Raw genomic sequence first — 25,946 nt, forward strand, 5'->3', positions numbered from 1 at the left:
TTTATGCAGACACTGCATGCATGTATTTATGACTCAGCAACTGCTCACCAGTCATGACTTTTACTGTGGTGGTTTCAGTGAAAAATCACAATGCACAATTATGCCTGAGCCTTGTAAAATCAGTAAAATTTACTGCAGTACAACAAAAGATGAAAGTCCTGTATATCATCTATGCAGATTCTGAATGTTTGAATGGTTCAGCAGAAAGCTCTGCTTTCAAAGATGCTAACAAAGACACAAATATACCTGATCCTGATCAATCAGTGCATGTCACTAAACAAATTGCATGCAGGTTTTGTTATGTAGTAGTACGATGTGAAGGCAAAACAGAGACACCAATCCTTCATTGGGTCCAGAGTGCCAGGTTTTGTTATGTAGTTGTTCAGACCTATATGACCCATGACAAAATTATTGAACATTGATTTGCATGGAATTAAAGAAAATCAATTATGTATAGTTGCAATGGTGCAGTTCAAAGAGGAATTTGATTCAGTGTTTGACATGGGAGTGCCCGTGTTAGTGGATTGAAGCTAGAGCGATTCCCAGCTAGAGACTGCAACCAATTAAAAACAGAATTGCAAGTACAAGCCACAACCATGTTTTTCCTTCTCTGTACTCATATTCAGCACTTTACTGTACTGACAGAGAAGCATAGATATCTCGGGATTTGCCAAAGCTTTCTTGGACATTTCGAATTTTCAGCATTTGTTTTTCAAAATAAAGACAATATTTGATCTACTTCTTTTTCTCTAAAAGTGGGCACTAACCTAATATTCTTAGTAACATCAAAACTTGAATTTGTATGTAAAGTCGGGATGTGCTTTTCACTTGCCAACTCTAATTCTTTTAATCTAAATTGAAATTCTCTTTCTCTTTCTGCATTTGCATTTGTTTTTCTTCTTTCTGCAACTGCATTTGTCTCTCTCTCTCTTCTTTCTCCAAATGCATTTTCCTCTCTTTCCTCTTTATCTCATTGCATTTGCATTTGGTTTTCCTCTTTCTCCAATTGCATTTTCCTCTCTCTTTCCTCTTTAATTGCATTTGCTTCACCTCTTTATCTAATTGCATTTGTTTTTCTTCTTTCTCATTCATAAGCTCAAGCTTTCTTAACTCAAATTCCATCCTGTATTTTAATTTTAATTCCTTTACTTCTACGTTAGAGTCTGATACAGACTTACTAATCAAATCCAAAGCACTTTTATCCAAAACACTCTTTTCCACCAAATACTGGACCAAATTATTTTTTATTTCTTGCTTCATTAAAGAAGCTTTTGCCTCAGAAAGATCATATTTTCTGACAATCTAAAGCAATTCATCTTTCTTCAAAGCCTAACTGTTCCTGGGTAGGATTTGAAATAAAGATTTCCACTTTAGATGACGTTGTAAAAAGCTTGTTGATTTCACTAAAGATAAAATGTGAAATAACACCTGAAATATTTTAGCAAAATTTGTATCCCAGACAAGCACCCAATTTTCTGTTGGGTCTATGCTCTTAAAATAAGTAACAGAAAAGAGTGAAAGACAACAAGCTTTGTAAAATTTAACAAAAAATGTATTTCCCTAGAATACAAAGTGAAAATGAGAAAAAAACCTTATGGAATTGCAAATTAAATCCCAAAATAATCCAAGAATTACAGATGCAAGATCTAATAATTTACAGTCCTGAATACAACTCAGTACAAGTGTCGAAGAAATCCAAAACTGAAGTGATGATGTTTCTGTTATAGCTTATTGAGTGTTGATGTGTCAACAGTCTTTTGTTGAATCACAGTAATACAATTCCATGTTTGAATTCAGTATAAATTCCAGTGAATGTCTCTATCCAAGAATTTTATCAGAGCACTTTTGTATTTCCAGAGAAAATAATCACTTTAATTCAATAATTTGAAGAAAATAAAATTCAGCCCAACTGGTCACAACATAATCCAACTTGAATGCGCTAGATGTTAAAGCATCAATGACCAAGTCCTCACAATTACAAGACTATATAGTTCTCTACTTGACCATAGGTCCCAATTAGCATTTTCTAAAGAAAAACCATTACCTAACGCAAAATAACCTTCTAGAATGATCCTGATGTTTACAAAGCAATAACCTGGTTTATGTACAATTCACTTAAGAAACTCCAAAACTCTGACCCAAATAAACATATTTACCTCTTCTATTACTAATGATCCTGATATTAAGCCCATACAAAATGAGAATACTTTAGCTATGTATTAGTCATTTACAATGAATAAAAGTCAATCAAGTCAAGCAGAAATGAACTCAATTTTGGACAAGGTCAAGTCCTGCATACATTGTTACATTACAATAGCATGTAATAAAATACATTTTTTATTTAACCTAACAAACAAACAATTAAATGAAATATACATAATATTATGCAGTTGCCACTCCTCACAGTGCATGTGGATATCACGATATGTGGTTCTACAAAGACCGACATCAAAGCATGATACCTGGTCTGCAGATTTCCAGCAAGACTTTAGCACATTGTACTCCACTTATTACTTTTCACTGGAACACTTGGAGCTGTTGAGACAGTCGGTCATTGACATTTATTTTCTTGCACTTGTAGAAACCTGCTTGTGCTAATTATAAATGCTATGCTGTGATACTTTCTGACAAGACACTGTTATTGGAGGTTGCTGATGGCCAAATGAGAGTGAGTAATGCATCTGTGGAAATTTAATTTAAATTCATAATTAAACCTGCTATGTATTTTATTAATAACGTCTCATCATGAAGCAAAAGACGGCCTTATTGAAAATCTACTTGTGAAAACTAAATGCAATAAAAAAGGTGGGGTCACACGAAAACTTTCTCCAGCAAAATTAACTGGAAATATCCCTGCATGGTTGACCCAAACACAGCTCGCTCAGCTTAATGCAGCCAAACATAATAACACATAAGTAATGCTAAAATTATCCAAGTCAGTGGTGCCACAAATGCAACACACTGGTGAAAAATTTCCATTCCATGCAGAAATTACAGCATTGTTGGTAGTAGCAGCCCAGGAGCTACAAAGTTGTGGTTCTAGTGGCAGTTGGAACTGCATCTGGGATGGTACTGAAAAAGGAGTTTGGCAGTCACAAAAAAATGGATGAGCTCTTTAATTACCAGGCATGAGTCATTGAATACCCTCAGGACTTCTCCTTTTGGACACAACAGGGAGAAGTGGACATGAAGCAAGATATGTAATATATATATATATATATATATATATATATATATATATATATATATATATATATATATAGTGTATAAGATTATATTTCTGTCACTGTATATAAGTAATGGAATTAATTGTGGAATTTACCAATGGGCTGTTGGACCAATTGGCAGCAGATGTTAACATCAATAAAAATTCTGCTCCACTTTTCGAGGAATATCTGCATCAATGTGATGTTACCAAACCCACATATGAACTGTCATATAATTCTGTTAAAGGTCAAGCAGAAATTGCCATTTGGAATCACCCTGATGTACCACAACCAACTTGAGGCTAGCATAGAATCATTGTGTATGCACATGAAAATATTGAAGTGTTAACTGCAGCAGCAGCTGCAAAAGCACTCTGGGATTGTTTTGGCAATGGCAAAGTGGCATTCACCAATGTATCCACTCCAGTTACCAACAAATAATTTAATCCAACATTGTCTCAACTGGGAAAAGAAAGACTGCTTATCAACAAGGATACACTTGTTCGGGTCACAGTTACTGGACAAAGACAATCATTAGATGTAAAAGGTTCTGGCATAAACAGTGTCTTTTTTAATGAAAGGGGTGCCAAACCACTCGAACATACAATCGCTGTATTTTGTGTTTAAGTATTCCTGAAGCAGATTTTTTTTTATTTATAACTGCATGAAAATTGTGTCAGTAAAAAAGAATAAAAGATTAGAAGTGCATGTGATGATGAGACCCAGGCAAGGTCTGCCTGTCATGCAATTAAAACATGTGATTGTATTATTAATAGAATAACTATGACATACCCTCAGTCTTAACCATCCTGAAGAAATAATCCAACCAGAACAACAGCAGCAAAATGAAATTACCAAGAGAACCGTGCTGATCTGATTGTGGAATCAAAACAAGTGTGTTTGGTCATAGATGCTATTTGTGGGCTTGCTGCAGCAGCAACTGTGGTCTTGGTGTGACTGGAATCACAACCACATCAACCATTTTAGGTGCACCAACCTGTATGATCCTCGAAGCTATATTGATAGTAACTGGTGTCTCTGGCGGTCCTGATAAATTAATTTCCATGTGATGGCTTTCCAAAATAAGTGTACACTCCAAATTGCTTGTGGCCACACAAATCAGCCTCAATATGATCAGTAAATTGTACTTTGTTACAACTGAGATAAAATAATCAGTGCAGATGAGTTGTAAACAGTTCTGGCAGAAATGGAAAATCACTGACAGTTACAAGCACATATAAGAAACAACATGGATTTACAGACACAGAAAACCAAATAATCTTCATGCAGACAAATATCTAATGATTAAAAGCACTTTAGCCCATAGTGCACCTTTATCGCTACCGTAGGCTTGCCTGAAGTGGTACATTCCTATGCATGATTTTCTTTTCTAAAATAGCAACACAGTAGTGTGAAAGGCTGATGTTCTGGACTCACTGAAGCTCTTGGGACACTGACATCTGGACAAGACTCTATCCCCCATGACTGGATCACTCACTTCATGTGGGTGGGGGTGCAAACACCCCCGCGGGACAAAGGTAACATGCAACAGTCACACAAGGGCTGAATATGTCATAGGGGTAGTGGCAAGGACTGGTGAGAGTGTACCCAAAGAGGCCAGTTGGGCAAAAGCTCTACTTTCACACTACTACTGTATATGCAACAGTGTCAAGAAATGTAGTTGAAATGTAAAATCTTTACAAAATTACCAAATCATATATATTAGGTATTAGTTACCTACTTTTGCTAGCACTGATTAGTACTTCTCCATTTAATGTCATGGAAGATTGTATGTGCCTGTTTTGGAGGAATGGTGCAGCATTCTGACTTTTATTCAACACTGATGCATGTGGCCTTAACACTGATAATGAAAACAATCAAAATGCTGACAGGAAAGTGATACATAAGTCTTAAGACTGAAAACAAAACATATTATACATATTATAAGATAAAGACCTTCATATGTTCATCCATCTGATCAACAAGTGCCTGGAAGAAGTCAAATGCATCCTGTTGCTCCCTGATGTTGACTATCTGCCCCCACAGCTGGAAAACCCTCCAGAATTTCTCAGGCTCATAGTACTGCAAGTGGCTGTCCATTAAGTGACCAAATATTGTCTGCAGCTGGTAAAACACGCTAAAGAAACAACAAAAAGGTCCATATCACGTACCCAGTATACAATGGTCTAAAAGGCAAATGCAGTAATAAGGCATGTGCCTTAAGTTGAAATATGTATATGTAGATATAATTTCCATTTATTTGGTAGAATTTGGAGTTATTTGACATGTATAACTGTGTTTCTACTTTGAGTCACTTCAGCTGCACAAAGATATAGTACTGGCATCTTGTGAATGGATGTGAAGGTGCTAATGCTAGGACTCTATCCATCTCAGCTTGTTTGATATGATGATGCTGTTTTGTAAAGTTTTTTTATACTTTAGTAAGAGCTAGCCATACTTGAAACTTATCATTTGTAGGTTTTCCAACTAGTTACAATGGAAGCTACATCACTGCCTGCAGAACCACCCCAACCAACTTTAACAGAGCATATCGTAAGAAATATTCATACCAAGTTTGACCTAAACTGGCATGGCTGTTCTGCTGAAGAAGTTAAAGTGAGTTTTTTTTTTTTACATAATCATTAGTAATTTCCCATACTCAGAGCATAAACATCTTAAGAATTCAAAATTTTCTGCAATATCACACTGCCTTCATCTGCGACAAATGTTGCTCATGTGAATTATAATGGTCACGTGATATGAGGAGACTGGTGTAGATGGGTGGTAATTTAAGCCCCTCATCCCTGTTTTCCATGTGGGTGCTATGGAAGCCATACAACTGCTATGGGATCCAACCAGGAAACAGCTTTGAAAGAGTATATCCTAATGAACATTCCTAGCAAAGTTAATTGAAACTGGCTTAGTTATTCTACAGAAGTCAAAATAGGTTTTCCAAAAGACTGCTATGGAAACCACCGTGCTGCTAAGATATCTATTCCAAGAACACATTTAGCATGTTCTATTTAACATTCCAACCAAGTCCAAGGCTGAGTCATTCGGGACTACAAGTCAAAAATATAGTTTTTTGGGTGGGTGGGTGGGTGGTAAAATGAATTTTGATTATGTAATGCTTACCTGCTATTATTGTATCAATGTATCTTTTCCCAGCAATAGTCCTCAGTTTAAGGTGATTATTCCCTCCACCACTTATTAATTGGAGGTCAGAATTAAAAATAACTTGATCGCAGTCTAATAACTTAGTCAACTTCTGACAATTATAATATCAGCCTTCTTCAACTTAGACCGAGAGTAATAGGATAACAGAGCAGGAAGGGAGGAGGGAATTTGGCAATGATAGGAGGTAAGTGTTATGCAATTAGAATTAGTTTTATTCCCTGAAAACTACATTTTAACAGCATTTTTACATTACCTGCTATTACTGTGTTGGTGAATCTACTATCCCAGTGGGACACCAAATGACCCAAGTTAACGTGTCAAAGTGAACTTTACTGTCAGTATGGAGAACTACCGAAGACTGGAAGATGGCTTGACCTGTTGTGTTGATAAAACTGAGCCCAATGCATAAATGCCCTCACTCTGGTGTGCCACTGACTGAAGGTAAATTATAAGATGGTGGATTAACAACACCCAACATTCAGCAATAGCTATGACCTTGCGTGCTCTGATTTTCATGAAAGATCTCTTTCAAAGAAAGATTGACCAGATCTTAACATGTCTGGACAATACACCTCAAGAAAGAGATGGTTTTGGCACTTTATTTTCTCAGCTGAGTTGGGCTATGGGTGAACACCTAGCCTGAACAAGGGGAATTAATATGTAAGAGTTTCTTCCCATTGTATATATTATATACAGATTGAGAGACATTCCTTTGTCTTCCAGTGAGGGCTTGATTCAGCAGCAGCAGAGAGTAATTTCCTAATATTAATGTGATTGGGTAATGCATTTGAAGGTGAAACATAATTTTCATAGTTGTTATACCACAGTGTGCCATAAAAGTTTGTTATATATATATATATATATATATATATATATATATATATATATATATATATATATATATATATAAGTCTAACTGCTGAAATACCAATTTTGAGGTGGCATGAATATATCTTACTGTTCTTCATCATTGTTTTCCTCTTCATCTATACACAGGATTGACTCTGGGATGTTGGGCATCATATATAGCTGTTGGATTACAGAATTCATGTAACAGGTGGCCCCTCCATTCTTCAAGCCCACATAGCCACATGAGGCACGCCCATCCACTGGAGGCAGGTACTGGAAACAAGAAGCCCAAAAGGGTATTTACTTCTCATATGAACTAAGGTTTGCAGTCCATACACAGCTGTTTTGAACCCCCCAAAAAATACATTTTTACCAGCTGCTCCTATTAATCATTTTAATATTTCACAAACTGAACACGACATCAAAAATAAATGTGATCTTTTTGCTGTCTGCCTCCAATCCCCTTCCAAACTGTATATGGAATTTTCAAACTTTCTGGGCACATAACTTGAACCTGAGCTCCAAACTTAAAACTCAAATACCTGTGTAAAAGTTAGGAGCCAAAAATTCTAAATTTCACAGTATTCTGGATAAAGTAGAAGAATACCAAAACTTGCATACTATGAGTTAATTCAAGTTACCAGCTCAATGAATTTGGAACTATAAGGCCTGGCCTGCATCAATAAGCATATGTAAACACTCACCTCCCACTCATTAGCACTGTCAGGATTTGGAAGGTGATGCATCTGTAAAAGCTGTTTGCAGATATCGGATAGATTGGTCACACTACCATATGCCAACTCTGTCAAAAGCTCATATGCTGCCACCCGGGACTCAGCAGAATTACACCTGTAATATTAAGTGACCATTTTTTATCTCACGATTTTATCAGTATGAATTTAATGAAGAATTACAATAAAACCTTCAAATTAAGACAAGCCAGAGGAATGAGGAAAGTAGTTTTAATTTGGGGGTGGGCTCATTTCAAAGGCCATGTCTAAAGATGTTGATGGCTTGAGGTGGTCACCATAAAGAATTCTTATGAACATTTTATAATGGTTATTCATTTGTTTTGATTATAAAGCACTCATATCCTGACTCACCAGACTACTTCCCTTTCTCTAATTGGCTTGCCTTTGATGAAGAATGACACCACATAATGGTGGATTAACTACATAATGATGGATTAACTACATGTCAATAGGCTGCCATGCATAAGTTTCTTATCTCATGCACGCTGTTTGCGTTATGGCTCAATGCTAATAGCTGGGAAGTGCTCGATCCCTGCTGGGACTGAAAACTGTGGGTTGCTGTTTTGAATTGGGGGTTTGAAAGATTAAATTACATGTAATACATCAAAATTCAAAACTCTGAAAAAGTGGTTGCAATAGGGTGGTTGTGTCTTATTTTCAGATGGTTGGAAGATGAGATTTACAGCCTATCTGTTCAATGAAATTTGACCAATAACTGTAACAATTAATACCAGGTCATTGTGATAGCCTGTGTTACAGATTGTGGACAAATTGCCACTAACCTTTCATATGCAAGCTCTCGAACGAAACTAAGTACTACAGAGGTCAAAAGCGAGTGGTTCCACTGCATTTACCCCATCTTTACAATATGATGAGAAACTGAGAAAGGAACTAATAAAACTATCAGACAAAACAAAAACTCTGAACTGTTTGCCATTACAGCTCAAGCCACTTAAGCAAAGAAGCTAACTACAGTGGTCACGCTAATGAACAGCCCCCTTGACCAGCGGCCACCCACCATTTATGGCCAGAATCCCTTGGCACCACAGAGTTTATGTTCAAAAGTATCCCTCAAGAAAGGCCACCCCACTAACGCAACCAGCAGCCACCATATTAGTGCACAAATGTAAAATTTCTCCTCACAAGTGGCAACATCTTATTATTAATTTGTCCAGAACCAATATTTAATTACAGTGAGGTAAATAATCTGATTATCTTTCCTGATGTATGTTTGCGGACGTCACGTTTTCATTACTGAAAGAAGTGTTGGCTCAAGTACATGTACCACTAAGGTTATTATTATATCATTATTATTATATCATGAATGCTGATGTTTGCATGATATGGGGTCAGCAGTGTTTTGATAAAGCTTTGGTTTTCACACAGCGATCTTTTTTCTTTATTGATGATTATGACTGGACATTTTTAATTGTCAAGCATGCTTTAGGGCAAGGCGAAATAGGCAACCGCCTTGGGCCCTACACTTTCAGGAAATCAACTCCACAATGCAATTTTTTTTGCTTGGGACCAAGCTCTTTGCTTTTGCTGCCTTGGGCCCCGCACATCCTAGGGACGGGCCTGTTGTCAAGATCATAACATGGGCAGATAGAAATGGGATCAGCAGAGTTTTGATAGAGCTTTGGGCTGTACACAGCAGATTTTATTTTTAAATTGACAATTATAACTGATGTAATTGTCAAGATCATAACATGGTCAGATATGCTAAAAATAGATTTTGTGGATTAATACACACACACAAACACACACACACACACACAAAAACAATTATTATTTTAAAAAAAGGGGTACCAGATACAGACTGAAAAATCATGTGACAGTTCATGTATCACTTTCTGTATAATAAGGCATTTCGTTTACAAATGTTTTGTCTGCAAAATTAAATTGCAGTGTTGTACGAGTAGCCACAAATGAATAAATCATTGCAAAATTTTAACATATCATCATGTAAACAAAGAAATATTATTTTAGAAGAAATATAAAAGTTATTTGGCTTGATGGCAATGGGGAGAGTTCAAATGCAGAAAAATGTATGTTGGGAACACTCAAATAAACAACAGCACAAAAAATAAGGAGAACTTTCTGTAGCAGTGGGAAAATGGAGTAAATGGAAAAGAGAATTATTTTAAATACAAAACAGCATATAAAAGACAAGAACATTTTAATAATTAATGCTACTTTTAAACAAAGACAGTAGCTGCTTCAAGTTATATTTAGCTTTCCTACTCTATATCCATATACATACTGTTGCTGTTGTTGGGTTTTAACGCCATTTTTCAGCACACGATAGGCTATGCATAGCGCCAGTATTAATGGTGGAGGAAGAACCAGGGAAAACCCTGGGAAGAACCACCGACCCACGAGAAGCTACTGGCAAGCTTTCTCACATGCCCACATTGGCTGAATCCGAGACTCGAACCCACGCCGACAGAGGTGAGATGGCAGTGATCCGTAACGGAGAGCGCTTTAGACCACTCGGCCACTTGGGGCCCCTTCCATATACATACACATCTCACAAATGTAGTCCCCCTCTGGAAAGGCCACCTGTCTTATAAAACCACTTTCCCGGTGCAGAAGGGGTGGCTGTATATGAGGGGGACCACTGTACTATAGGTTCAGATTGAATGTAGCATTTCTCTCTGCCACAGTATGAAGTAGACAGCATGTCCCTATGTAAAATTCAGCAGGAAAATCAAACACACAAAATTATTTTCAGTTATTTTTAATGCTAGTGTTAAATATTTTAATTCATGCCACTTGTTCAGGGCTGTTCCATTAAAAACATACATGGGACCCGGGGGGATGGCAGTTTAAAAAAAAAATATATACCAAGGTAGTTTGGTTTCAAAATTGTTTCTGTCCCTGGTTGTTTATTCAATAAAATCACCTCTATAGGTGGTTGAAATAACTAGTTTTGAAGGTCTGCCTAAAAGTGCAAGCTAAATGTAATCAAAAACTTCAACTTCACAAATCCAGTCATCAAATTCATATTTATTTTATTTATTTCAGTGAAAAGTACTGGTGTCAGTCAAGAGTATCTGTATTTCAATCACTTGTATTGGGTGTATACTATAAAAAGTTCTCATTGGTCAGCTATAAATAGGTCGTGGAAAGCATAGCACATGCATTTTTACTAATTAAAAAGAAAGTGAAAATCTGTGTCATTATTTCCTTAACTATAAGGAAAACTAGCAGATGTCTGAATAAATCTCATTACAAGTTGAAAGTATAAATTCAGTGGCCACATTAATTTTGGTCTTGTGAGATGTGGTTTGCATCATTCTGATCTAATATAATGTGCACTGCTAAAAGAACTGATTGTAGCCAGATAGTGACAGTAATGGTGGTTTGCACATGTTTTCATACCTGGAAGATGTCATTATTTTGGTTGAGAAAGCACATCATAGAGAAATAATGTGACTGACTTAGAGGTAAGTTCTGTTATTTGTTCAAAAAGCTTATCAAAAAGCGGTAAAAAATAAGTGAAATTCCATTAATTCATCAACTGCAAGCATGGTTTCCATAAAAACGTTTCTGTTGGTCCAAAACAACACTTCTCTTCTTCCAATTAACACAAGATTATTGACATGCACAGAATTGGTGATGGGGCAGATTTAGTGTTAGTTACCTTGAGTTAATTGGTTGATGGGGTGTTGACCAATTTTCTTTTCTTGCTTCTTATTTCAAAGGTTTTTTTCTTCTTTTCTTCCAACAGAAAAATATTCCTGTGTGTAAGCAATGGAGCCTCTATTGGAGATTTTAACTCCAACATGCAATCATTCCAAATTCAGTTTCAGCAGAGGATTCTGATGTTTTGGAATACAGCTTCATAAAATTTGATTATTTAATGGTTATTTGAAGGAAAATAAAATTGATGATGCTTTACAGTTGGAATGGAGGTAGTGCAGAGCATAATAACATTGGCATTACCATAGTATGGTATGTGTGATTGATTGATTGATGCTTTAAAGTTGGTATGCAAGCAGTGCACAGCAAAATAACATTGGCATTACCATAGTATGGTATGTGTGTATTATTGATGATGCTTTAAAGTTGGTATACAAGCAGTGCACAGCATAATAACATTGGCATTACCATTGTATGTGTGAATGGTTGACAATGCTTTAAAGCTGGCATGGAAGCAGTGCAGAATATAATAACACTGGCATTACCATTGTACGTGTGTATCATTGATGATGCTGTAAAGTTGGCATGGAAGCAGTGTACAGCATAATAACACTGGCATTACCATTGTATGTGTGTATCACTGATGATGCTTTAAAGATGGTATGGAAGCAGTGCACAGCATAATAACATTGGCATTACCATTGTATGTGTGAATGGTTGACAATGCTTTAAAGCTGGTATGGAAGCAGTGCAGAGTATAATAACATTGGCATTACCATTGTATGTGTGTATCATTGATGATGCTTTAAAGTTGGTATGGAAGCAGTGCACAGCATAATAACATTGGCATTATTATTGTATGTGTGTATCATTGATGATGCTTTAAAGTTGGAATGGAAGCAGTGTACAGTATAATAACATTGGCATTACCATTGTATGTGTGAATGGTTGACGATGCTTTAAAGCTGGCATGGAAGCAGTGCAGAGTATAATAACATTGGCATTACCATTGTATGTGTGAATGGTTGACGATACTTTAAAGTTGGTATGGAAGCAGTGCAGAGCATAATAACACTGGCATTATCATTGTATGTGTGTATCATTGATGATGCTTTAAAGTTGGTATGGAAGCAGTGCACAGCATAATAACATTGGTATTACTGTTGTACACTTGTTTGAAGTGTAATATGTGATACTTTAAATTAACTAGTTTCATTGATTCAGTTGCATTATTTATGTTTAATTACAGCAACTGTTTAAAATAAAGTTTGGAACTATTGTAATAACTGGCAATATATGGAAAGGAAGTTAAAGTTTAAGAAGAAAATTAAGAAACTTACCTTGAAGCCAATGAGTTGGTGATTAATAGATTATTATTCACTCAATTTTACAATTATTTCTACATTGAAATGACACTATCCATACATAAATAAAATGGAACTTTTGGGTGATCTATGTGAAAATGTGCTGGGGGTTTCTTTACTGATGCTTTAGTTTCTTAATAGGCAAGTTATAATAACAGTTCTTGTTGTGGTGGTGGTCATAAACATGCAAGTAGTTAGTAACAACATGGTCAGTTGCGGCTTTCATACAAGTGAATTCTTGTTACAACTTTCTACTTAGTATCCTGCTGTCTCATTTTCTCCGTAAAATTTAAGCACAATAATAAAATTGTAGCAGGTTGAATTAAATATTGTTGCCTCATATGTTTAGATTTTCTCTATGTCAGGTTCTAAACCTTTGGACAGTACACCAATGTTTTGGTATGTTTATAATCTCCAAAATAAACATAGCATATTGCTGCTTTACATGCCATTTTTATTCACGTGAATAATGTACATAATGAAAGCACTAGAGGACATTTTGAGGTGATACGTGTTAGTTTCACTGTGATTCTTATGTTGGCTTTGGAATAAACTTTGTTTTGTTAGGGTCTGCCCATTTAGTATGTACACATGGAAGAGGAGGTAGTTTTAAGTTTGCATATGTTTGCATGGCGGAGGGGGAAATAAGACCAAGTAGTACATACACACCTAATGACATAAACTTTATTATAGCTACAATAAAACCTATTTGCCATAGCCAAAAACAAAGAACTTATAGTATCTGCACACCTTTCAATTTGTTTGTACCCCCCTTACCAATTTTAAAAATAAAAAACAAGGAAATAAATTATAAATAGGTGCAGTGTTGGTCAATGAGAGGGCAGTCATCCATCCAGCACAATGCAATTCCTTATTAAACAGGTGTGATCATGGCCAAGTAAGCTGCACAAGAACAGAGAGAATTTTCCTCCATTTCAGCTTTTTATAGTAAATATATGAATGATAAATTGTGAGTAACAAGACCAGCTTCTATGTCCTTATCTGCTTTCCAGGATGATGCGTAATGCATGACTAAAACTGTTCTCTGCAGGCAATATTTGCAATATAGTTTTAAAAAAAGGAAGAAATGAAAAAGAAGAACTATTGTACATATTTGATCAAAGAGATGTAACTCCAAAATTTATGGAATATGATTATAAAACACAGAGAATAATTGCATCGGTTGCTTGAAAACAGAGACTTGTTCATGCAAATATGTGTTAGAAAAGAAACTTGATTTTATTCAAAATGTGAACACACTGACAGTGTTTGAAGGAGGGTACTATGCAAAAGCATACATACCCACTTGGGGGGGGGGTTAGAAAAAAGTACACTATGCAACGGGGGGAGGGGGTTGAAAAATTACTGGGTACATACTAAATGGACAGCCCCTTACCTTACCTGGAATAACAGCAATGATAAATAGTTTCAGAGTATTTTTGCTTTTCTTCTTTAATTTAAAGATTGCAACAGCTGCACAAAAATTTTATTTTTAGAAAATTATTTTACAATTTATTTTATTTTAGATAGTACAAATTGTTACTGTCAGGAAGTGAATAGGAATTTTGCCCCATTTTTAAAAATATAAATTTAATAATGGGTAATCCCATGTAGTTTCTCAAGATCAATGAATTGATTTTCATGGGGAACAGAAAGAACATAATTGGAACAGAGATATTTAATCAATGGTTGTGACTTCACACTAAGTTGTTCTATCTCTAGTACACATACATATCCATAGTATATGCACACACACACCACTTGAGCTGAAGTTAAAATTCCTTTTATTCCCCCCCTCCAGTCAATGTAGACATCGACATTCTATTTCAATGCCAAGGTGCTATATCACTAAATAACAGGTGCAATATACACCAAAACACACCACTTGTGCATTATATGGTTTCAGTACTCAGCAGAGAAGTACAAGAAATATTTTTATCATAGATTCCTGGACATTTTTATTGGTCAGTAGAGTGTGTATCTGTTTGAAAGACTTTGTTATTAAATTTTCAAAATAGAGCTACTTCTTCTGTCATAGCCAAGATGACATTTTATTGCTTTTTTCTAGACAGAAATCCATGACATACTACTGTTGTATCCAGTAACACCTGTGTTGGACCAGTTGGTACCATTAGTAAAAACATCAACTTCTATTTATTTTGACAATAAGATACAGAACCGAACTTATGTTTACTGAGGAAGAAAATGCCATCAATGCAAGTCCCACTCTTAACAATGGCCACCAAGCAGTGTTCAAAACTTGATGCAGAATGGAGTAATCCAGAAAGTAGCCAACAGGTACAAAGTCAAACAGTGGTTGTTTTATTTAGATGATGATAACAAATATGTACAAAATATCATTACATTTTCTTCTGAAGGATTTCCTGTTAAAAATTCTACAATAAAATATTGGTACACCTCTACCTCGATAACTCATGCACAACGGGGTCCACAAACATAGACCACACTATAAGCAAGGCACGAGTTACCAAGGGACCTCCAAAAATTGGAGAAAAAAATTCACTTTGACAGCGAGAAAACCATGGGGGAAGGGGCGTTAGGGAACTGGGCTATTTATTGACTGAATCCTCATTTTATAATCAAGTCAATAATAATTTGTAATAATGCACTTTTTCTAATGAAGATGATTGTTATTCTGTTTAAATAACATTGATTTTCAAATTGTCCAACATATGAAAGATCGTTCCATCTGGTTGCAACAACCGTCATGTGTACAAGAAAAATCTGTGTATTATATCACTGCTTTTGTTTTCTTGATGAGTCTGGTTCCCGTAGTGGCCTTTAATATTATCCTGCCAAATCGTGAGTCACATTGCAGGGAACTAGACTAACTGTTGATACACTACCAAACATGATTCCTTTTTTTCAAAAACAAGCGACATTTATTTCATTAGACAATTGTCTACATTGAAACTTTCTGCACTGTTCAATTAGTACAATATTGATGTCGTGACTTCATTGGAAGTAATAATGAAACTTGTTATCATCCTTGAGGATATCTCTATGTGCCAGTTCAAGAATTCTCTGAAAGTCTCTTGCCCACAATGGTTCGTATCTGTGATATCAAGCTCTTTAATTTACGAAGTATTCATTTCGCTTGGCTGCCTTGTTATCTTTCATCACAGTTATGAAAGAGTCGGTTAATTTAAGGTAGTTCTTGCTACATACACAATAACATCTGTAAGTGTTCGATTGATCAAAGGAAGTGAGTTCACCCGACATAAGACCAGGACAGCTAGATTTTAAGTTTGTTGGATATTCGTGCCTTTTAACTTTTCTTTTATTCCACCTCCTTTATTTTATTTAAAAAACATAATTAACATGATATTACAAAGAAGTCCATCTTTTAATTCAGTGCAACAATACAACAAATACTTCCGGAAGTCGGTTATCAAAACATGGTTGGCACTTAACTAGGTTCTCAGAGAAATGCTCGCGGACATAGCTGTTATGGTAGATTGATGCATTTTACGTTTAATTTCAAGAGGACACATTGCATTTATGACGATTACACTTAAAAGGAACTAAAAGAAAGAAGTAGAACACAAATTTCAATTGATAAAAAATTATTTAATTTGTGTTTATTTATTAAAGTACTGCCTCCACTCTGCGTAAGTGTCATTTTCATTGATCAAAATTTCTTTACATATTGTTAATTGCAGTGTACTAGCAATGTTTATTTGAAAGAAAATGTAAAAAAATGTATGACCTATTTTTAAATTTGATATTTCATAGTGTTCATTACAACTTCCAGGTCCTATCTACCGTTTTCAATGATAAAACAAGCGATTCATCAAAGTTTCCATTACCAAGTTTGATCACGATTTTCTTCAAGTTCAACAAATAGGGATCAATTTTTGGGGTATTTTCTGGTATAAAAAATGGGATCCATGCCTTACCCCGCATTATAAGTGGGTTTGCAAGTTATCAGGAAGCAAGTTATCGAGGGAATGGTGTATGTGTATGTGTATCTGGACAAAATAATACAAAGGTCTGGACAGAGTTTCATCCAACAGCAAGTAGTTTTAAAAGCCATTCAACTTGCACATTGACACATTATGTGACATGTAGATAAAATACAATTAAGAGTGGGTTATTTGACACATACTGTAGTATCTCCTTCTATTCTACTGAAATGTGGGGTAAAATTTTAGTATCATGACATGAAACAGTTACAACACTGGTAACCATTATAGAGTACTGTCTGATTATGTTCAGGATTTAAGTATGTAAATGTTTAGAGGTTGTCTCATATATTTCCAATTTTTAATAGTGCTTAACAGTACATTTCTTATATATTTTTGTACGGGTATCTACCTCTGTGAGTTCAAGGCATTATGTGGTTGTTGTTGTAGAGTTTGACGCCATTTTTCAGCACACGATAGGCTATACATGGTGGCCAGTATTAATGGTGGAGGAAGAACCAGGGAAAACCCCGGAAAGAACCAGCGACCTTCGAGAAGCTACTGGCAAGCTTTCTCACATACCCACACTGGCTGAATCCGAGACCTGAACCTACGCAGAGGTGAGATGGCAGTGATCCGTAAAGATCTCTCTTTGAATTCAGAAGATGTAAAATGTTAAAAGAAAAAGTTTTACTGGTTTTATTCTGTTAACTTTGTTTTAGCTGTTTAAAGTACCAGAGTACATGTTCAGAGCTGAAAGCTTGCCATTTATATATGCCATTTTTATAGATGTTTTATGGAATTTAGACTGAGCATTTGTAATTTGTACTCGTAAATGTCATACATATAACTGAAGTCCCACCATATCAATTGTCCTGAGGATTCTGTTTTTAAAATCACAAATTTGCTGCCAAGAGCCTGTTGCTATGATATAGGTACATACCCTTGTATTTGTGATCAGTAAGAAGACAAATGTGTAAGTAGATACAACAGACAGTATCAACACTGCTTGCTAGCTTTGTTTCAGATGGAGTTGTCATGAACAAAATACTCAGTTCAAAGTATGTTGGTTAACTTCACAGGGTTTCAGATTACACATGGACATGCATATTCTTGACAAACTTGACAACTTTTTTAAGGGAAGTTTGGAAATTTTTTTGTCTTTATCCTGTTATTTGTATTTATGTAAAAATGACCTTTATTTTCAATATGTCCAACTGTGGAGAGTTGTTGTTGTTGTTATAGGGTTTAACGCCATTTTTCAGCACAAGATAGGCTATACATGGCGGCCAGTATTAATGGTGGAGGAAGAACCGGGAAAACCCCGGAAAGAACCACCGACCCACGAGAAGCTACCGGCAAGCTTTCTCACATATCCACATTTGCCGAGCCTTGGAAACTGTGGAGAGAATCGTTAACATTATTCCAACTCATATACACAATTTTGTGGATGGTTGTACTCACCTCCTCCGAGAAAAAAAATATATTGGTGGGTAATTTTAACATTATACAAATTCTATCAGTGGGGCCTTAAAGGCCCTAATAACATAATAGGTTGGGTAGGCAAATTCAAAACTGCCTTCCCTGGTCTCACATATGTTTTAATGGAACAGCCTTCAGGTAATGAGAATTTGGACCAATTTAAAATGCTCTGTAGTGATAAGGTCAGTGAAGACAATCCTTAGAAGTTGTAAATTTAGTGTCTGACAAAGGCAAAAGCTGAAACACTCAAACCAATTGCTTATTATGATATATACATACCCTAAATGTTACATTATCCTTAAGCACAAGTTCAGCATTCTCCATGTATCAAAATCAGACTTACTTAGGATTGAATTCTGACAGGTTATCAAGGTTTCCTCCATTCAAACTGTCCATCATTAACTTGGAAGCTGGGAACAAGAAGTCATGAAGCAAATCATACACCAGCATCTTGCCTAAAAGGATGAAATTTATAATGACTGTGATAAGTATTTACCTGAAAGGATGATTATTTAAAATGATGGTGATCAGTATTTACCTGAAAGGATGAAGTTTATAATGACTGTGATCAGTATTTATCTGAAATGATGAAATTAATAATGATGGTGATCAGTATTTACCTGAAAGGATGAAATTTATAATGATGATCAGTATTTACCTGAAAGGATGAAGTTTATAATGACTGTGATCAGTATTTACCTGAAAGGATGAACTTTATAATGACAGTAATCAGTATTAACCTGAAAGGATGAAATATATAATGATGGTGATCAGTATTTACCTGAAAGGATGAAATTTATAATGATGATCAGTATTTACCTGAAAGGATGAAATCAATAATGATGGTGATCAGTATTTACCTGAAAGGATGATTATTTATAATGATTGTGATCAGTATTTACCTGAAAGGATGATTATTTATAATGATGGTGATCAGTATTTACCTGAAAGGATGAAGTTTATAATGACTGTGATCAGTATTTACCTGAAAGGATGAAATTAATAATGATGATGATCAGTATTTACCTGAAAGGATGAAATTTACAATGATGATCAGTATTTACCTGAAAGGATGATTATTTATAATGAAGGTGATCAGTATTTACCTGAAAGAATGATTAGTTATAATGATGGTGATAAATACTTCTTGAAAAAGAACCTTTAGATTGGATTACTACTGATTTTGAAGATGTTAGTGTCTGCAACTGATTTTTTCTTCCAGGTCTCTGAGTTAATAGGTATCCTGACTATTTTCTGAAAACTGCCTTCCTCAAGTGTCAGTGAAATTTCTAGAATTTATCAAAATGGTGCCATCTTAAACTTTAAAAAAGGATCAAACCTGCAAACAATTGAGTCAATTAATGCAGGACTTTAAAAAAATCAAATAAAATTCTTCAAAACCCTGTGGTATTGTACTATATTTACTGCAACTTAAAAAATATGACATGACTATTTAAGTTTTTACTTACCAAAGGAATAGTACCATACAATGAAATCTTCATGATTCTTTAATGTCTTTGGGACAAAAATCATACTTGAGAAACAATTTGTTTCTAATATTTTCACAAGGACACAGAATTATTATTCAGTTTTCTGTTTCTTGTATCTAATCCCTCAAAATTTAAAATGTCTTTTCTGTCGAAGTTTACAATTTTTTAATTTTGCATCTCTTTTTACAAAACTCTTTCTACTTTGAATATTCTTCTCTTCTTTCTGTTTCCATGAGAGCACAGCTGGAGAAAATTCAAAATCTTCGATAGGCCATCCTTCATTTTTTTATGCTGATCAGGTATTCAATGACTTGTCCTTTAGCGTAATTCCTGAAACATTTAGCCTAGCCTAGATCAGGTCTGATATAACGTCTCTGTGATATGTCAATAACTTTAATAAAAGCTTGGTATAGGATACATTTGATGTAATTTTCTTACCTAGTGACCATTCCATATGAAAGTTGCCACTATTTATGATGCTTTTACTTATACATGTCCTTTCTGGCTTCATAGAATTCAACATGTATTTCATGTTCCTTCTTGCCAAACTCTTCCTCTGCTCTTCAAACAAAACATCAAGTACTTCATTCCAAGAATAATGAAAGCTGTCAAAGCATCAGTTGCTTCATTGGGAAATTTGTCATCAATATTTTTCAAACATTTTCTTGCATAATGAAATTTTGAGCGCTGTTTCTTTAGTCAACTGTTCAACACCCTCTACTAGGTAAAGCTTATGTAACTTTGAATTTGATTTCTTTAACTGTATCAAAACTGCCTTTTTTGATGACCATCTTGTCCATAAATATTCTGTTGTTGCAAGTGTTTCTTTCTTGGGTAGTTTGATTCTGTCTTTTAAATCTGCAAAACTTGGATTCATTGTTGCAATAGCAATATATATCTTGCTTCTGCAATATGATAAACATCGATCCATTGATGGAAGAACATCCATTAACATGCACAAAATGGTTAGAAATCTGGAGTCAGCTCATCATCATCATCATCATCATCAGTCCCACAAACTGGTAAACTGTTGGGGCACTGCACAAGACTGATTAACCAGCTTCCTCCATTCCTCTTGATTTTCCATTTTTCTCAGTGAGTTGCTTAATGTCAAGCCTGTCCACTCTCGAATGTTATCTTCTCACCTCTTTCTTTGCCTGCCTCTCTTTCTTCTTCCTTGTACAGTGCCTTGCAGGATTGTCTTGGCAAGTCCTGATGATTGTGAGATATGCCCATACCACTGCAGGATTGTCTTGGCAAGTCCTGATGATTGTGAGATATGCCCATACCACTGCAGGATTGTCTTGACAAGTCCTGATGATCGTGAGACACACCCATACCACTGCAGGATTGTCTTGGCAAGTCCTGATGATTGTGAGACACACCCATACCACTACAGGATTGTCTTGGCATGTCCTGATGACTGTGAGACAAGCCAGGTTTATGTAGTCGGCTAGCTGCTCTAACAATTACTTTTTTCCTTTTGCTTTTTGATACAAGTCACTAAGGATGCATATGATTTAGGAATTACCAACACTGCCATAGATAAGGCAATCCAACTGATCTTCTGCCTCTTTACAATGTCTAGAACAGGGAGACAAATGTGGGAACTTTGTTGTTCCACCTTGTCATGACTAATTCTACCACTGGACGACTCCATATGCAGCAGACTAGGTGGAAGATTGATGGTGAAACTACTCCATGTGCAGCAGTTGACCTGTCCTTGATAATGAAATGGCCAGAACACTAAGCCTGCCTTGGATATGTCAGATTTGTGTATTCATCTGATTATGGGCACATCAACGAAGGTACTCCATGTCAAAATTCCTTTGATTTTTATTTTTCCTCCTTGTTCCAGTAGGTAAGCCACCAAAGCTGACTGTGAAATCCCGCTACTAAATACTCCATTTTGGAATTGAGACAGGAAGTATTTAAGTTCTGTTAAGACAACTATCTGGTGATCACTACTCTGATAGCGGGTGCAAAGAGAGGAAGCCATCTGCAAAGGGCCATGGTATATGAGGTCTGTTACTGTGCTGAATAGGACAAGGAGTTCAAAAAATCCCTCACATAATGAACTGCTTGGAAGAGGTCTTTTTGCACAGTACTATCAATGCATTTGGGAGGAAAGATAAACCAGACTGATATCAGTTAGGAACTCAATAAGAACAAAATAATGAGATGGAACATAGCCTGACTTCTCCACAATGACTGTTCACCCATAAATAATAATGAGGTAATAAAGATTGTTAATGGAGTGAACCAAAAGTGAACTTACCAAATGTATCTGCAGAATGTTGTCAAGGTACACCTCCACATTCATAAGATGGGCAATGGGGAAAGCCCAAGGGCCGAGAATGAGGCTGAATGGGAGTATATTGAATTGACACACTACTCCACAATTTAGCCTAAAGAAGGTATTTGCATGATGTTATGTGAATTGGGATATGGAAATATGCATCATATAGGTCAACATTTATTGTGCATTCATTGCATCAAGGGATAAGTGGAATTTGTGAATGAAATTCTGTAACAAGGAACAGCCTGGAAGAGAAACCCAAAGTAACTTTCTATTTTCATCTGTAATGTGTCTGCCTTCATGGGTTCAAATGGAGTGGCTATTATGAAGGGGAACAATTAAAGTGGAGGAGGATGGGTTAAAGAGATCCCAATAAGGGTTGTCGGAGGGCAGTAGGAGTAGCAAATTGGTGCATATTAGCAGCAGCTTTGGAAGAGTAAAAACAAATTTGTTTTCTCTCATCCTTTTGTGGCTGCCTGAGATAAATAGTGGGGTTTGACTGCCTATTGCTCACTTAGCCTCTAAAAGTCAACCACGGTTAATGATAAACCCTGCAATTCTTCTGCATCTGTCTTCCTTTCTCTGAAACAGTTCTTGATGTGGATGTGCTGGGAAAGTAGTCTGAATGGATAATTCCTGCACAGCCCATTTTCCTACCTCAAAAATTGTCCTCAGAAAAAAGGGGAAAAACAAAAGGGACGGGTGAAGGGTCTTTGCATAATTTCTCTTCAAGAAGAAGACCAGAAGAGAGTTTCCTTTCTCATGATACCAAAATTAGGACATTTATCATTGTGTGGTGAGCCTCTCTACTGAAGACCTTGGCAATCCAGCTGACAGCATTGCAAAAGTGATCATTTTTACCCTTCTCTGCTAAACAGTAAATAGTCATGGAAGCTAAACAAAGGAGGAATGAAGCGAAAACCATATTCCTTACAGACTTTGACATGGCACTGAACACTTGCATTCATGCCAACCATTATGCTTCTGGCATAATCATTATGCCTTTTTTCACTAAATTATGCCTTATGCATAAATGTATTTGGATTACGCGTTTTCGGTATGTCCACCTCCAAAAACAATTAATAATTTGTTTTCTTATTTTTATTAACATCCCAATGATCTTTCAGACTGTATTCTAGACAGGACGGTTTCTACGTAACTACGACATAAGAGTATGCCTGTCCATAGCCTTGCATGCACTTTCCTAACAGTATTATGTTCTGTTTATAGCAGCTGCCCTATTTCCATTAAACATGCTGGTTTCAACTTTCAAACTTTTGACCTCAGTTTCTATTTATAGCAGCTGTATGGCTTAGTTAGGAGAGCACAGACTGGTTTTCTAATTTTTCATCTTTGCTTGCAGATTATTTGTTCTAATTCATTTCTGATACAGAACCATTCTGTAGGTATTTGACGCTACAAGTCAAATCAGATTTATTCTAGTAGATGCATGTGTTAGAGCAAAGATGTTTTTCAAACAATTTCATTGATGGATTAGAAAAAGATGAAAAATCAATTCAAAGATGAATACATGAATTACACAATACAGTGTTCCATTCTAGGGCAGCTTCACGCCCACTGCAGGCTGTGTGGAAAGGATTTTAATATTGGTCATGATGGAAAAACAAAGAAACCTTATAGCTTGTTTTACTAACTCCAATACTTAGGTAACTTGTAAATTCTTTTTTAAAACAGAACTAATAAATGCAGAGGCGTTATTTACTGAGTTCTTAATAGAACAAGGACTACCCCTAGCAGTAGAAGACTATGTTGGTCATTTATTCAAACGGATGTTTTCTGATTCCAAAATTGCAGAAAATATGCCTGTGAAAGAATAAAATCATCTAATATTGTTAGGTGTTTAGCAGAAGATAATTCACTTAAAACTGCAGAAGCCACGAAAATTTGGCTGTTTAGTATTGCAACAGACAGGAGCAGTGATTATGACAAAAAGTTGTACCCAGTCTGTGTAAGAGACTTTGACAACAAAATCGGGCAAAGTCAGAGTGCTCTTCTTTCATTACCAGAATTAACAGTAGATTCCACTGGAGAAAACAATTTTTTATTTACTTGATAATGCTTTGAATAAACTTAAGTTGGCAGTACTGTATGGGGTTTTCAGCTGATAATGCATCAGTGATGACTGGAATTCATAAGGAGTTGCATTCTATATTTTGAAAAATGTCTCCAGTGTACATATCAGATTGTCCCTGTCATATGATGCACCTTGCTGCAGGAAAGGCTGCTGATAAATTAGAAGGAGAACTCCTGAAGTATCAAGTTTGCATTCTACCTGACAATGTACTTCATGCACAGAGTTGATGTTCAGTGGCACCTATATTCTCAGCTAAAAGATCCAATAACAGGAAGATATATATTTCCTCTTCTCTGTCAGGTTATGAAAGGAATATTGGTTCTTTACCATTCTAATGCTGACTGTGAGAGATTGTTCAATACTGTTAACAAAAATAAAACTGCATTCAGATCCAGGCTCTGTAACCCAGCACTTAGTACTCTACTGATGTGCAAAACATTCATAATATCAGCTGGTACAAAATGTTTTGATATGCAGTATGAGAGAATGTTGCTTTTTAAAGCTCAAAGTGCTATATATGAAAATGTGAAGCAGTAATTGATATTAGAAGACCAGAAGGGGTAAATAAATCATTTTGTATATATGCTCATTGAATTTTATTATATGTAGATTACACTTTTTCTGCTTGGATTACTCTTTTTGTCCACTTGGATTACACTTTTTCCAAGCCAGATGTTGGCATGTATAGAGATGCATCTGTGCATCTCAAATAAAACTGGTCAGTGATTTTGAGTTAAAGTGAACACTTGGTATATCTTGGTCAGTGTTAATATCAAAAACTAAATATGCAATGTTCAATTATGTGAACTTGCATTCCCAAGGTAACCAAATAATTTTTAAAAAACAGCCTGCAAACAATGCAAAGGTAAATAATGGCATTACTGATTGAATTACATGGACATTAAAGAACTGGTTACAGAACATGATTCCTTATGTTAACATGATCATGTAATGTATTTGATAGAAAAATATGATGTTTGGTATGTCAAATCAGTCTCCATGTTTAAATACTTTATCATGAGCAAACGACTAGAAACCCAGCCAAACATAAGACTATTTTGTATGATAATATAATAAATTATTGCAATCAATCCCTATAGCCATATATTCTTAAATAGGGTTCTGTTTTATAATAACATTATGAAATCAAATTTGTACTAAACCCAGCAAGATAGAAATCCTAGCACATTAGGGTGCAAAATTTTGGCACACAGTAATATTACACCAAAATATCAGTTGAATAACACAACCAATGTGGAAATTAGGCAACCTTTAAAATTCTGACACAAAATCTCAACATTGTTGCAAATGATTCATGATGTCATCATTGTCATTAGTACCAATATCCAAGTATCATTCTTAAAACAATATGCAAGTATTATGCTGAGAGTTGTAATGAATTAACTGATGGTTTTAAAATATTAAACTTACTTAACATCTATTTACTTTCGTTATCTTTCTACAACAAAGAAGCAGGCTAGTAGCTGATGTCTTTCTTCATTACAAAATATTAGATAACAAAAAAATAAATTAAGAAAACACAGTTTCCATATTGCTTGTAGTATCTTAGGAGAACTACTACTACCTTGCAAATCCACATTCCCAGATAAAACTTTGAGCTAAAAGGAGCTAAAAGTTATCTGCCTACCTAGGTGGTGGTC

The 25,946-nt window shown here is 35.6% G+C and overlaps 1 protein-coding gene across 5 annotated transcripts in view; it reads right to left on the reverse strand.

Moving 5' to 3' along the window:
* The window catches only part of LOC149806871 (ubiquitin carboxyl-terminal hydrolase 24-like), a 311,591-nt gene that overhangs the window by 105,313 nt on the left and 180,332 nt on the right, over positions 1 to 25,946 (reverse strand). For all 5 annotated transcript variants that reach the window (XM_089959015.1, XM_089959005.1, XM_089958996.1 and 2 more), the window contains exons 37-40: positions 18,745 to 18,856; positions 7,937 to 8,081; positions 7,342 to 7,505; positions 5,163 to 5,343 (exon numbers count right to left, since the gene is read on the reverse strand). In XM_089959015.1, coding sequence (XP_089815141.1) covers positions 5,163 to 5,343; positions 7,342 to 7,505; positions 7,937 to 8,081; positions 18,745 to 18,856 — 602 coding nt within the window. The remainder of the gene's footprint in view (positions 1 to 5,162; positions 5,344 to 7,341; positions 7,506 to 7,936; positions 8,082 to 18,744; positions 18,857 to 25,946) is intronic.

This window comes from Sinohyriopsis cumingii, chromosome 1 (genome assembly GCF_028554795.1).
Source record: "Sinohyriopsis cumingii isolate HCF-2022 chromosome 1, ASM2855479v2, whole genome shotgun sequence".
Taxonomy (NCBI): Eukaryota; Metazoa; Mollusca; class Bivalvia; order Unionida; family Unionidae; genus Sinohyriopsis; species Sinohyriopsis cumingii.